Genomic DNA, 11,784 nt, shown 5'->3' on the forward strand with positions numbered 1-11,784 from the left:
CAGTTAATTCACTCTCTCATCTTTTCACTTTGTCTCAGCTACCCACCAATAAAAAATAAATAAGTATAATATTTTTTAGGTTTAAAATTAAATCAATCAAACACATTTAATTGATAATTTTCATGCAAATAGACAATTGAATTGCCTAAAATTTATTTTCCTTTCAATGAAACGCACACTTAGAGTTCGAGGTTTTATTGTTGATTGACGGACTAAGTTTGTCATTTTGTATTAGAATTGAACCTATCATTTGTTATAGTTGTTCCGTTTCAAACATTAGGAGAATAAAAATAGTTATTCAAATTATGAGGACAATGAAAATTTAAATATGGTGGGAATGGTTTGGTTCACTTCTATTTGAAATCGGACCGGTGCTCACACCTGAAATAATTATAAATTTTAAAACAGTTCATTATCACAAGTATTCCGTGAAGTGGTGAGTTTCTTTTGAGACCCTCAAACTTTTTACTTATAGTAGGGCCCCCAACTTCTGAATATTAAAGCAATTAGGTCCTCCACTTCCATTTTACTCTTCGAAATGTAAACCGTATGAGTCACGTGACTATCTAATGTCAAAATGGACGGAAATCCTATCTTAAACACCAACGTGCCATAAACTTAACAGATGAAGCCCGACCTGCCAATTTCGACATGTTAGCAACAGCTACAAAATACGAGTTCTGATAGTAATGACCATGTTAAGTGCTTGTTTAGGGCACATTTTATATTAAATTTTTAGCCAAATTCATGCCGTTGTACAGTGTGTCAATGATGGCAACCATTATTTTTGATTGACTTAAGTAAAATTACCAATGTGTCCCTTCACGTAAAATTCATTCCTCTTTACAAAATGGGAATTTCGATTATTTCCTTTATGTGCAGTCAGCAATTACTACACAACTGGGTTTCACTCTCCTTTCAAACGATCAAAAATCTAGCCAAATGTGCCCATGACAAGCGCTAAGTTCTCGATGAACTCTGTTCAATTTTTTAATCACTGGCTAGCAACATGCTTAGAATACTAAATTAAACATTATTGTATGTAACAATTTAACAAACCATATGACAAAAATCTCTTCCTTAATATTATCCAACTGCATCGATGTAACATACATAATCAAAAAGGTAAGCAGGTAAAAGAACTCTATTGTACGTCGGTCCAATTCCATTTTGCTCTTCAAATAGTACATGTTTTTTTTTTTTAACGTCAAAATGGACAGAAATCCTCAAAGATGCACCAAGGTTCCACATACTTAAATAGATTAGGCTCGAGTTGCCAATTTCAGTATGTTGAAGACTTTTGAAACAATTTTCAATTTTTAATTTAAATCATATCAAGTTGTCATTGAACTATGCTCGATTTTTTGTCACGAGCAATAATATTAAATTAGACATAACTTTATGCAACACTTTAATAAACCAGATCACAAAAATCTCATCCTAAAATGTTATCATATTAATTACATACCCGCCCCCAGGGCATAGCTCAGTGGTACAAAGGACAGGAGTAAGGTTATCTCACGCCTTGCTGGCAGCCGCAGTGTAGGGATTCGATTCCTGAGATATGGATTGGACTCTTTGTAGACACAATGTACATGCAGCTCTTGTTCCTTGACCTGTTGGAACACATCCCACGATTTACTTCCCTCACAGAGTTCTAAGAGCGAGACGGTGAGAGCCTTTAATGTTGGGGTTCAACCTTTATATTAATTACGCACCCTAAATAATAAATGCTAGCCGTGTTCTTTAAGTTACCATACCTAACATTTGAATTTAACAAACTCAATAATTGCTTTTCATATTTCCAACCATCCCTATGTTCCCACGTTCGATTCTACACTTGATGCACCTCGTGGGATGCATGGATTTCTGAAACTCGACTAAAATATTTTTGAATTTCGTATAATAAAGATTGACCAAATGACTAATATGAAAAATTCAAGAGGTTTGAATTTACTTTTATTGTAGTCAAAATTTAGCCTTCTTGAGTATAAAACTTGAAGGTTGTGTCATACCAACACAAAGATTACGGCCCGTTTGGTAGTTTTTTTTTTCAAAATACATTTTTCTCTCTCTTCTTTTTAATCATATATTCTTTATTAAAATAATATTACACATAAATTAAAATTTTTTTTTTTTTTTTAACCACACATTTCACATCAATTTACTATTCTGAAATACATTTTTATATAAAAATGCTTATCAAACACCCCGAAAAACTCGTGTGATAATCTGGGGTTGAGTTAGGGAAGGACAATTTTTATTTTCTATTGAGAAGAAAAATTAAAAAAAAATTTAAAATACGCAAAATATAAACTGGGTTTTTTTTATATAATTAAATCAATGTATTGTTGCGGGAAGGAGAGAAAATAGCCTTTTTTAAGAAAAAAATGGAAAAGAAAATCTCATTTTTCTTTTACTTTATAGGAAATATTTCGATAAAAATATAAATGCAGTATTTATAAATTTTTGAACGGTTCTTTGTCATGATTATTAACATTATAAACCAATTAGCATATGGTGGATGACGTAGAAAAGAATATTGTAACGATTTATTGGTCTATCGAAAGTAGTAATTGCAAACAAGCCGTATTTAGCTGTGTCTTATCTCTAAGACCATTAATCGACACAAATCGCAATTACGTGTTCTTGAATGCTTTTTATTTAGTCCATGATCGGTACCTATTGTTGATCGTAGTTAATAGAAAATGTATTAATATAGGAGTTCTAGAAATTTTAGCTTGTAATAATTATTAATTACAGTATAAGTAAATGACCCAAACCAATTAAATAACTCCAGAAATCTCGCCTTTCCCACGTGATCGATTTATTACACAGTAAAAAAAAAAAAAACCTGGTCATTCGCACAGGACAATTCATGTCCACTTGTTATGAAAATTCTGGTATAAATATTGGATCAAACATTACCAATTGGCATCTCTTCTTTCGATTCTCAGCATCTATAATCAGATGCTCTCTTCAAATCGCATCATACGGCTCATAATTCATCTGTTAATTCTATAAAAACTCGACCTTATATTCAGTTTCTAGAGAGAAAAAAAAGGGCGATAGAGAGAGAGAGATAGAGGGAGAGAGGTGGGGTGTTAAAGATGAATTCATTGGATTCTCCGCTTGAAGCTCTAGCTTTTAATTACTTGAGCTATGGCTTATTGACGGCGGTTAACAGTATATGGCCGTGGATTGCTGTTTTAACTGCCGCCGTTAGCTTCTGGAGGATCAGAGCTTCATCATCTTCAAATTTGTCTACACGTGCCCGAAGCCCAGATAGCGTGTCGACTTCTTCGTCGTCACCGTTAAAGATGGATGAGGGTGCGGTGGAGGCGGCTGTGGGTTGTGGTGACGGTGAGGTGGCCACAGTTTCTTCAACTCAATCTGATACCGAGTATTTATCGGGATCAAATAAGAAGTGCCGAGTTTTAGAGAGAGAAGGTAGTACGAAAGGGAAGTTTACGCTGTATTATAGTGAAAAGGATGAGTTTAAGACGGGCGAAGGTGATGACAACGGTGGCGGAAACGGTGCTAGAGAGGTGACATATGAGAAAATGGGACGGTGGTGCGATGATTGGGAGAGGATGATGATGGTAAAAATGGCAGATATGGGGTGGTATCAGTACCAGGACTTAACGGTTCTTGATGGCAGTGTTGTTAGATTATGGGACAGTAAACGTCAGATAAACGCCGCTGCAGTAGGTGGCGATAGCTGGTAGTTGTATTGTACGAGGTTGTAGTATGAGAACAATAATTTTTTAGAGCTCTGCAAAATTGTATAGTTGTATTTTGTCAAAGTTTCTAAAATTGGATGTAAATTGATATTTTTAAAATTATTTTTACATTATTATTTACATTTAGATAGATCTAAATTTCAAGTCTACTGTAATGAGAATTGAGAAGATCTAAATTTATTTTTTACCTTCTATGAATGTGATTGTCGAAAAATACAATTTGTATCTCTCAACCATTTTGAAGATGTAAATTTCTATTTTACGCCATCATTGGAGAACCTCTTATTACTTACCAAATTGATTCTACATTGTGGCAATAGTACGATACCACTTCGCTCCCGTTCGTCTCTTACACGCGCTGCCGCAACACACAGAAATGCATAAACCTGTTAATGGGTGGCTCTTTTTCTTTTTTTGCACATTTTAACTATTTTTCATCAATTGTTACAAGAAAAATGATCATTAAATGCCCTTGTTTGAGCCTCATTTTGGGGGAAATAATGAATTTTTTAAATAGTGTATTAATGGAAAATGTGTGGTTAAAAAATAATGAAAAATTTTGAATTTATGTGTAATCTTATTTTATATTAAAGAACGTACGATTAAAATAATGTCAAAATACTATTGAAAAATGTATTTTTTCAAAAGAGTGGAACTCAAACAAGGGCATAATATCATAAATGTGCAGTCGTATTAAAATAAAGCCCTGTTTGGTCCATTCTTTGGGAACAAAATGCATTTTTAAATAATGTTTTGACATCATTTCAATCACATTTTTTAATAAAATAATGTTACACATAAATTCAAAATTTTTTATTTTTTTTAACCACACAATTTTCATCAATACACTATTTAAAAATGTCATTCTTATCAAAAGAGTGGAACTCAAATGAGATTAATACGGATAAGAACAAATATGAGATAATTTCAATGTAAATCGAATATTGTCATTTTTAGGTAGCCAGGTTAGAATTATAGAGAAAATGACCGCTTGAAATGTCCAGTGATTTCTGGTATCAATCAAACGTATGATGTTATAAACTATTTTACATTTGAATTATCAAGTTTTCTAATTTATATCACTTTCTTGAAAGTTCAACTTCTCTTTCATCAGTAATAACAAGGTTTCAGTCTTTTCAAACCCGACCCGGAAATTTATCATTAAACAAGTTGTGTAGTATATGGGTATGTTCTCTTCCTATTAACAAAATAGGTGCTTATTGGCATGAATTTTTTTCTTTTCTTTTCTTTTCTTGTACTGTTTAGTAAGTATAAAAATGAGTGGCGCAATAGAATACATAATTGCGTGTTAATTCTTCATAATATGATTAAGGGATTGTCATTTTTAGGTAGCCAGGTTAGAATTATAGAGAAAATGACCGCTTGAAATGTCCAGTGATTTCTGGTATCAATCAAACGTATGATGTTATAAACTATTTTACATTTGAATTATCAAGTTTTCTAATTTATATCACTTTCTTGAAAGTTCAACTTCTCTTTCATCAGTAATAACAAGGTTTCAGTCTTTTCAAACCCGACCCGGAAATTTATCATTAAACAAGTTGTGTAGTATATGGGCAAGTACTCTTGCTATTAACAAAGAATTTTGTTAAACGACCCGTGCCGTTCACAGCATCGATGACCACACTCTCACATGGCGCACGGGTCCCACCTAAATAAAAAAATACCGCCTCCATGTGTATGTGTGTGTGCAGTCACCCGCGCGGGTCGTGTAACATGGTGTGCTTATTGGCATGAATTTTTTAAAAAAATAAAAAAATGAGGGGGCATGAATTTATTTATTTTTCTTTCCTTTTCTTTTCTTGTACTGTTTAGTAAGTGTAAAAATGAGTGGCGCAATAGCATACATAATTGCGTGTTAATTCTTCATAATATGATTAAGGGACCAATCTTTGCCAGCTTGATTTAGCAATTACTTGAACACTAATAAAACACCCTTCCATCCTTTTTATTAATTAATCAAGATTTGCTTGCAACTGCATTAATAATCATATTTAGTCCTATTTGTTTTTAGATAATTGTGGCGTAAATGTCGTTTTGGATGGATTCTATCTAAAGGGGCATTAGTTTTGGCCGTTGATTGCAATTCTTTTAAGGATAAATTGCACATTTAACCTAATCTTTTTTAAAAGTAACAATCATGTTCCTAATCTTTTTTCTTTTTTTTTTTTGGTGGGCGTGTCCAACAATGGTTGATTTGGATCACAATAGATACTTTAAAATTGTTATGAGTCAATTGGATGCAACTAGAAGTCAAAAAGAATGGAATATGATTAGAATATTACCATAAATCGATTTCCGATCACACAAAATATCTTCCAAATTTTTAGTCAAAAATTGAGACCAATTTTTGGCATAATAAATGTCCGAATTGGAAAAATTATATTTTTAATCAAAGTTCTAGCCCTTTGAGTTAACTTCTGAATGCACTTTGAATTGCTTCAATCGGATATCGGGAGATAGAGTTATGAATAATAAGGGGGATTCGATATCTTAGCAATACATCTCACGTGTTTGAAAAACACATTTATTGGCTTTTACTGGTTTAATTGATAATTTAGAGATTAACATAGAAAAATCACAAAACTTGCTTGCTATTTGATTAAAGTTACAATTAATTTTAACTCGATTAAACACATGGTTCTCGTGGGTTCGACACTCTATTCACTACTTTATTACTTGTTCACGATCTAATTCATTTGCAGGAAATCAAAGGATCAATTTTTTGACGCCGTTGTAGGAAACTATTATTTTTTATAAGTTTTAGTTAATTTTAGCTTTAATCTAAATATTATTGCTTTATTATTTAGTTTATTTCATTAATTTGATCCAAAGATTGAACGCTCATTCATATTTCGAAGAAGAGAACAATTAGAAACACGATAAAAACAGAATAAAGGAAGACATGAAAGAGTTAATCTAAATCGTGTTGCCATCCTAATATGCCCATAGTCGATGAAAATGCAAGACTAATGGGGATTACATGGTTCTACGGTTGCGGAAAGTCAGTCTAGTATAGTATATCCGGCGTTTGGATAGGCAAACTTCCACTTGAGAACTGATGTTATCATGTTCCAAAAAGCACTACAACTCTTTTGGAGAGTTATGGATAATCCCAATGCTCGTATATCAAGATTTCTGGACATGTGTGCAACTTTCAAGTATCCAGGGATATCTAGTGAAACAATCAGACTGAGACTATCCCCATACGCATAGAAAGATTTGGCAAGATGATGGTTATATATTTTTCCGCCTCAATGCATCACTTCTTGGACGAGGTTGAGTTCAGAAATTCCTTAACAAATATTTCCCACCGAAAATGATTACAAAACTGAGGGACGGGATTATCACATTCCAACAATTGGACTCGAAATGTTATTCAGAAGCTTGGGAATAATACAAAGAGTTTTCTCCGCCAATGGATTACAGAAGTGACTTCAAGTACAATACTTCTACATTGGTCTAAATTTGATAAGTAGGGCTAACGTAGACTCTGCATGCGATGATTCTAACACCAAAAAAAAATAGCGGATCAGGTCTTCCAAATCATAAAGGATTTGGCATTCACTAGTGCACTTTGGCCTATTGAAAGAACGAGTGAAAAGAAAGTTGATGGGTTGTTTGAAATTGATTCTTTAACAGCAATATCAACACAGTTGGCATCATTGGAATAGAAAGTAGATCAGATGAGTGCAACTCAAATAGCAAGACCAAAATGTAAGCATTGTGGAATGAATCATGAGAGTGTTGACTGCACCATGTGTAATCCTTTTGCTCAGTCAGTAGAGGATGTAAATTAAGCTCACAATTTTCAAAGATAGCGATACAATCAAAATCTTAACACTTATTACTTAGGCTGGAGGATTCACCCAGGTTTCCAATGGAGCATCAATTAAGAAGCTCAGATTCTACTACAGCAAACTGAACCATCAGGATTTCAGCGCATTGAAAATAAATCTTCGTTAAATGATTTTGTTACTAAATTGGTAGAGATATCTACCTAACACATGTAAAGAACAGATAAAACCTTGCAAGTTCAAGGAGCTACCATCAAGAACTTGAAAAATCAGATGGGACAAATAGTAAAAGCACTTTCAGAGAGATTACAAAGAGCACTGCTTAGTGATACTGAGACAAATCTCAAACAGCAGATAATGGCAGTGAATGTTGTGGAGGAGAGCAAATTGAGGCAATAACTAACTGCAATAGAGTTTAACTGTCAGAGATTAATGTAAAGAGACTAGTTGCTACAAAAGAAAATGTACGTACCACAGTAGATGAGAAATTAGAGGAATATAAGCAAAGCAAAGAAGCAACAAAGCCTAAAAATGTAGGAAGCATTAATCGAGAGGAGAATGAAAAATTCAAAGTTTAACAGGCAAAAAAAGGAAGTAAAGCTGGAAATTGAAAAGGGTGTAAGGCTGATAAACTCCAGCTTGAACCACAATGATCAGTCCCTCCATATAGTTTAGCTAAAGACTACAAATTAAGCACTTATGGGAGGTAACCCAATTTTTTAACCCTTTTATTTATTTTGTTTTCTGTATTGCATTGTATATAGTATTATTCTTGATTAATAGGTTGCATTAGTTATATGCAGGTTTCGATTAAGTTTGGGCGTCATCTTCATCATTGACATTTAGCCTAGTTAAAGAAAAATATTAATTGAGTCAAAATGAGTTTCTTTTTATTTTTTTGATTGTTTTCTCCCCCCTCTTGATAGGTACCACTGATATTAATATCGAAAGGAGCTTAGTAATGTACAAATTAGGATAAATTGACAAATACTCCTCACACATTCAATAGAAAAATTTAGGAGTACCTTATTCATTTTCTTTCCCATCCCCCTATATTTTATGAAATTAAGGATGATTTTGATTTGGAGGTGGGAAAAATTTGAGTTTTGAGTTTTCATGTGTTTTTTAGTGTTTGCATGTTTGTTTTTCGCTATTGCTTTAGCATATAATAGAAAATAACAAAAAAAATTTAAAAAAATTGAAAATTTTCCAAAAAATAAAATAAAATACATCTTTTCTTTTATTAGGTTGTGTGCTTATGTGGGCTAGATAATTTGGCCGACAATAATGATTAAATTTGAGAACTGATATTGATTTATGAACTGTGGATAGGTTAAATGCTTAAATTGATTGATGCTTAATCGTGCAAAACTTGATATTATATATGCACTAGAATTGAGTTTGACATTGTGATGAAATGAATTAATTCATAAGTTGAAAATAGATGCTATACCAAAACCATACTAAATTCTTATCCTTAAGACCAAATTTATCATAGTTTGGGATGATTTTACTGTTATAGGAGGATACAGATGTAAAATGGGATTCCATGTGTGAAAATTTATGTGTGGATTGTCCTAGATTAATAGAATAAAATTGGGCAAAAGTCTTAAATTAGAGGTCGGTTTAATTATATAGGTGTCTAATGAAGGGTATTGCACTAATCAAGGTAGAAAAATATATAAAGGACATCTCTTCATAGCTTTTTATGGCTCACGTTATTAAACTTGTTAAGATATTTACAACCCGATGCCTTAAAATCATTTGATTTGAAAGTCATTGGTTAAAAGCTTGTTATATTGATTATATAGAAAGCTTAAGGGAGAGAGAGTAAAAAAAAATGAAATTTTAAAAAAGCAGGTGCATGAAACAGAAGACGCACCAAATACCCTGGTTAAATTCCAAGCACTTATTTGAGAAGACTTGACTTTTGATGAGGGATTATTAGCCTAGTCTAGTTGTGAAGGTTGAAGCAATCAAAGGATTGAAAAATTCTTATTTATTGATGTGTTAACTTGCAATTAGCAAAGTCCACTTGAACTAGAGAGATAGAATAGTCAAATGAGAGGAATATATTTGATCAATATCAAGAGAGGCTTTCAATTAAATTAAGATTATTGACTAACATGAATGATTTCAAATTATCACTTTAATTGTTACACTGGAAATGGAATAACAAGGGGATTTGACATTTTAGCAATGCATCTCACATATTTGAAAAACACATTTATTGGCTTTCACCAATTTAATTGATAATTTAGATATTAATATTAAAGAAATCACGAAACTTGTTTTCTATTTGATTAAAGTTGCAATTAATTTTGACACAATCAAATACATAGTCATCATGGGTTCGACACTTTATTCACTACTTTATTACTTGTTCATGATCCCATTTACTTGCGGGAAATTGAATGATCACCCTTCTTCTTCCCCACCACATATCCATCCCACTCCACTGATTCATTCTTCCTAACAGTTGGGGATTTGCCTATTACTAGAATGAGGACCCTAGCCCTTCTTTGTCTTCTCGCACATACATTTGTTGGATGCTTCTAATCAGTAGAACAATAAAAGTAGTCGGCCAGAAAGAAAGATCACCAAAACTATCTTGTACGGTTCAAAGAGATTAGATTAACACGAGAGGTATCTTCACCACGCTATTTGCATGCAAGGGGAGTCACTCCCCACCCACCACATTATTGGCAATTCCATATCTCACCCACCACATTCAACAAACTAAAGTTAAAAAATATTAACTATGTTAGAAAACTCGTTATTTTTCATAAATAAATATAAGTTAATGGATTTTACAATAATTATTGCTAATTATACATTCTTGTAGCAAAACAGGACCGATTCTCATCGATCATTGTTATATTTTCTTCAAAGGCAAAATGTACATCAATTTTGCACACAAGTAGGCAAAATGTTAGAAAATCGGTGATATCTCCGATACCACTTGTTAAAAATTGAGCAAATACAAATTTTTATGAATATTAAATGCGAGATAATGGACAAGATAAAAATAACAATCACAAGAAAACAAAATTTACGGGAAAATTCAAAACGGAAAAAAAATCATAGACAAAGAAAGAGAAATTCACTAATATCAAATAGGGGGGATTAAAGAGAATCTCTCTAGATCAAATTAATAAGTTGAATAATTTGTCAATCTCAATATGTGATGTACACCACATATTTATAATCAAAGAATTCCTAACACCTTAAGAGAATTGATACAAACAAGAGTACAACACAAAGTGAAGTCCTATTACAATAGGTAAAACTAATAACAAGGTATTTGTGTTGAAATAGGAGAGAAAAACTACAAAATAGAGATACTTCTCCTTATCTTATTTTACTTCTTCAAAACTTCTCCTGATATAAACAATCTAACTCCAAATATATCTCCAAAATAGAATTTGAGTCATACCGAAATTCTAACAAACTTTATCTCGACACAGATTCTACGGTAAGGAATAAAACTTAACTCTTCAACAATCCCCCAAATTTTAACAAACTTTATCTCGACACAGATTCTACGGTAAGGAATAAAACTTAACTCTTCAACAATCCCCCAAATAAAAATCTCCAAAAGGAACACTCCAAACAAATTATTCCACTTCTTCTACAAAGCTCATAAGGGCAAACTCAATAACTGTGAACTAAATCTAAGCATGCTTATCAGTAGAATTACCTGAGTACCAAACTTGTTCGAATCACCAAGAACAACAAAATAATCAAGTTCACAACTAAATCTACTTGAGCTAGTAGCAGGATTTTCATTCAAATTTGCTCAAATTATCACCATGAGCAATCCAATCAGAACCAACTCCATCTGAGCTTACAAATTTGCTCGAATTATCCCCACGAACAACACGGCTATCTTCTGAGTCAATGCTTATCAATGCATAAGCAACCAAATCAACCACAATGAACCTCTCCTAATGTCTAGTATCTCTTTTCTTCAATTTAGTGACAGCATCATCAAAGGTGATCGTCGAACCTTCCAAAACATATAACTGGGACTCTCTTTACCCCTTTATCACAACTTGATCCTTACATTACTTTTTCTCTAACATCCAAACAAAAATCTACCATAACGAAAATCTGTTGTTATGATCCAAAAGCGAAATTTCAAACTTCATACTTACCATTCCAAAATAATCAAACCTTGTTCCGAGTGGATAAAACCTCATTCTAATACGAAATCACACTGG

General features: G+C 32.7%; 1 protein-coding gene across 1 annotated transcript; it reads left to right on the forward strand.

The window, feature by feature from the left end:
• The first annotated feature begins 2,925 nt into the window (after positions 1 to 2,925).
• On the forward strand, positions 2,926 to 3,937 carry LOC111411887. The gene has a single exon (XM_023042544.1). The coding sequence runs from the start codon at positions 3,111 to 3,113 to the stop codon at positions 3,726 to 3,728; it is 618 nt and encodes a 205-aa protein (XP_022898312.1). The 5' UTR covers positions 2,926 to 3,110; the 3' UTR covers positions 3,729 to 3,937.
• The last annotated feature ends 7,847 nt before the right edge of the window (positions 3,938 to 11,784 follow it).

The sequence above is a fragment of the Olea europaea genome, chromosome 2, assembly GCF_002742605.1.
Source record: "Olea europaea var. sylvestris chromosome 2, O_europaea_v1, whole genome shotgun sequence".
NCBI classification, from domain to species: domain Eukaryota; kingdom Viridiplantae; phylum Streptophyta; class Magnoliopsida; order Lamiales; family Oleaceae; genus Olea; species Olea europaea.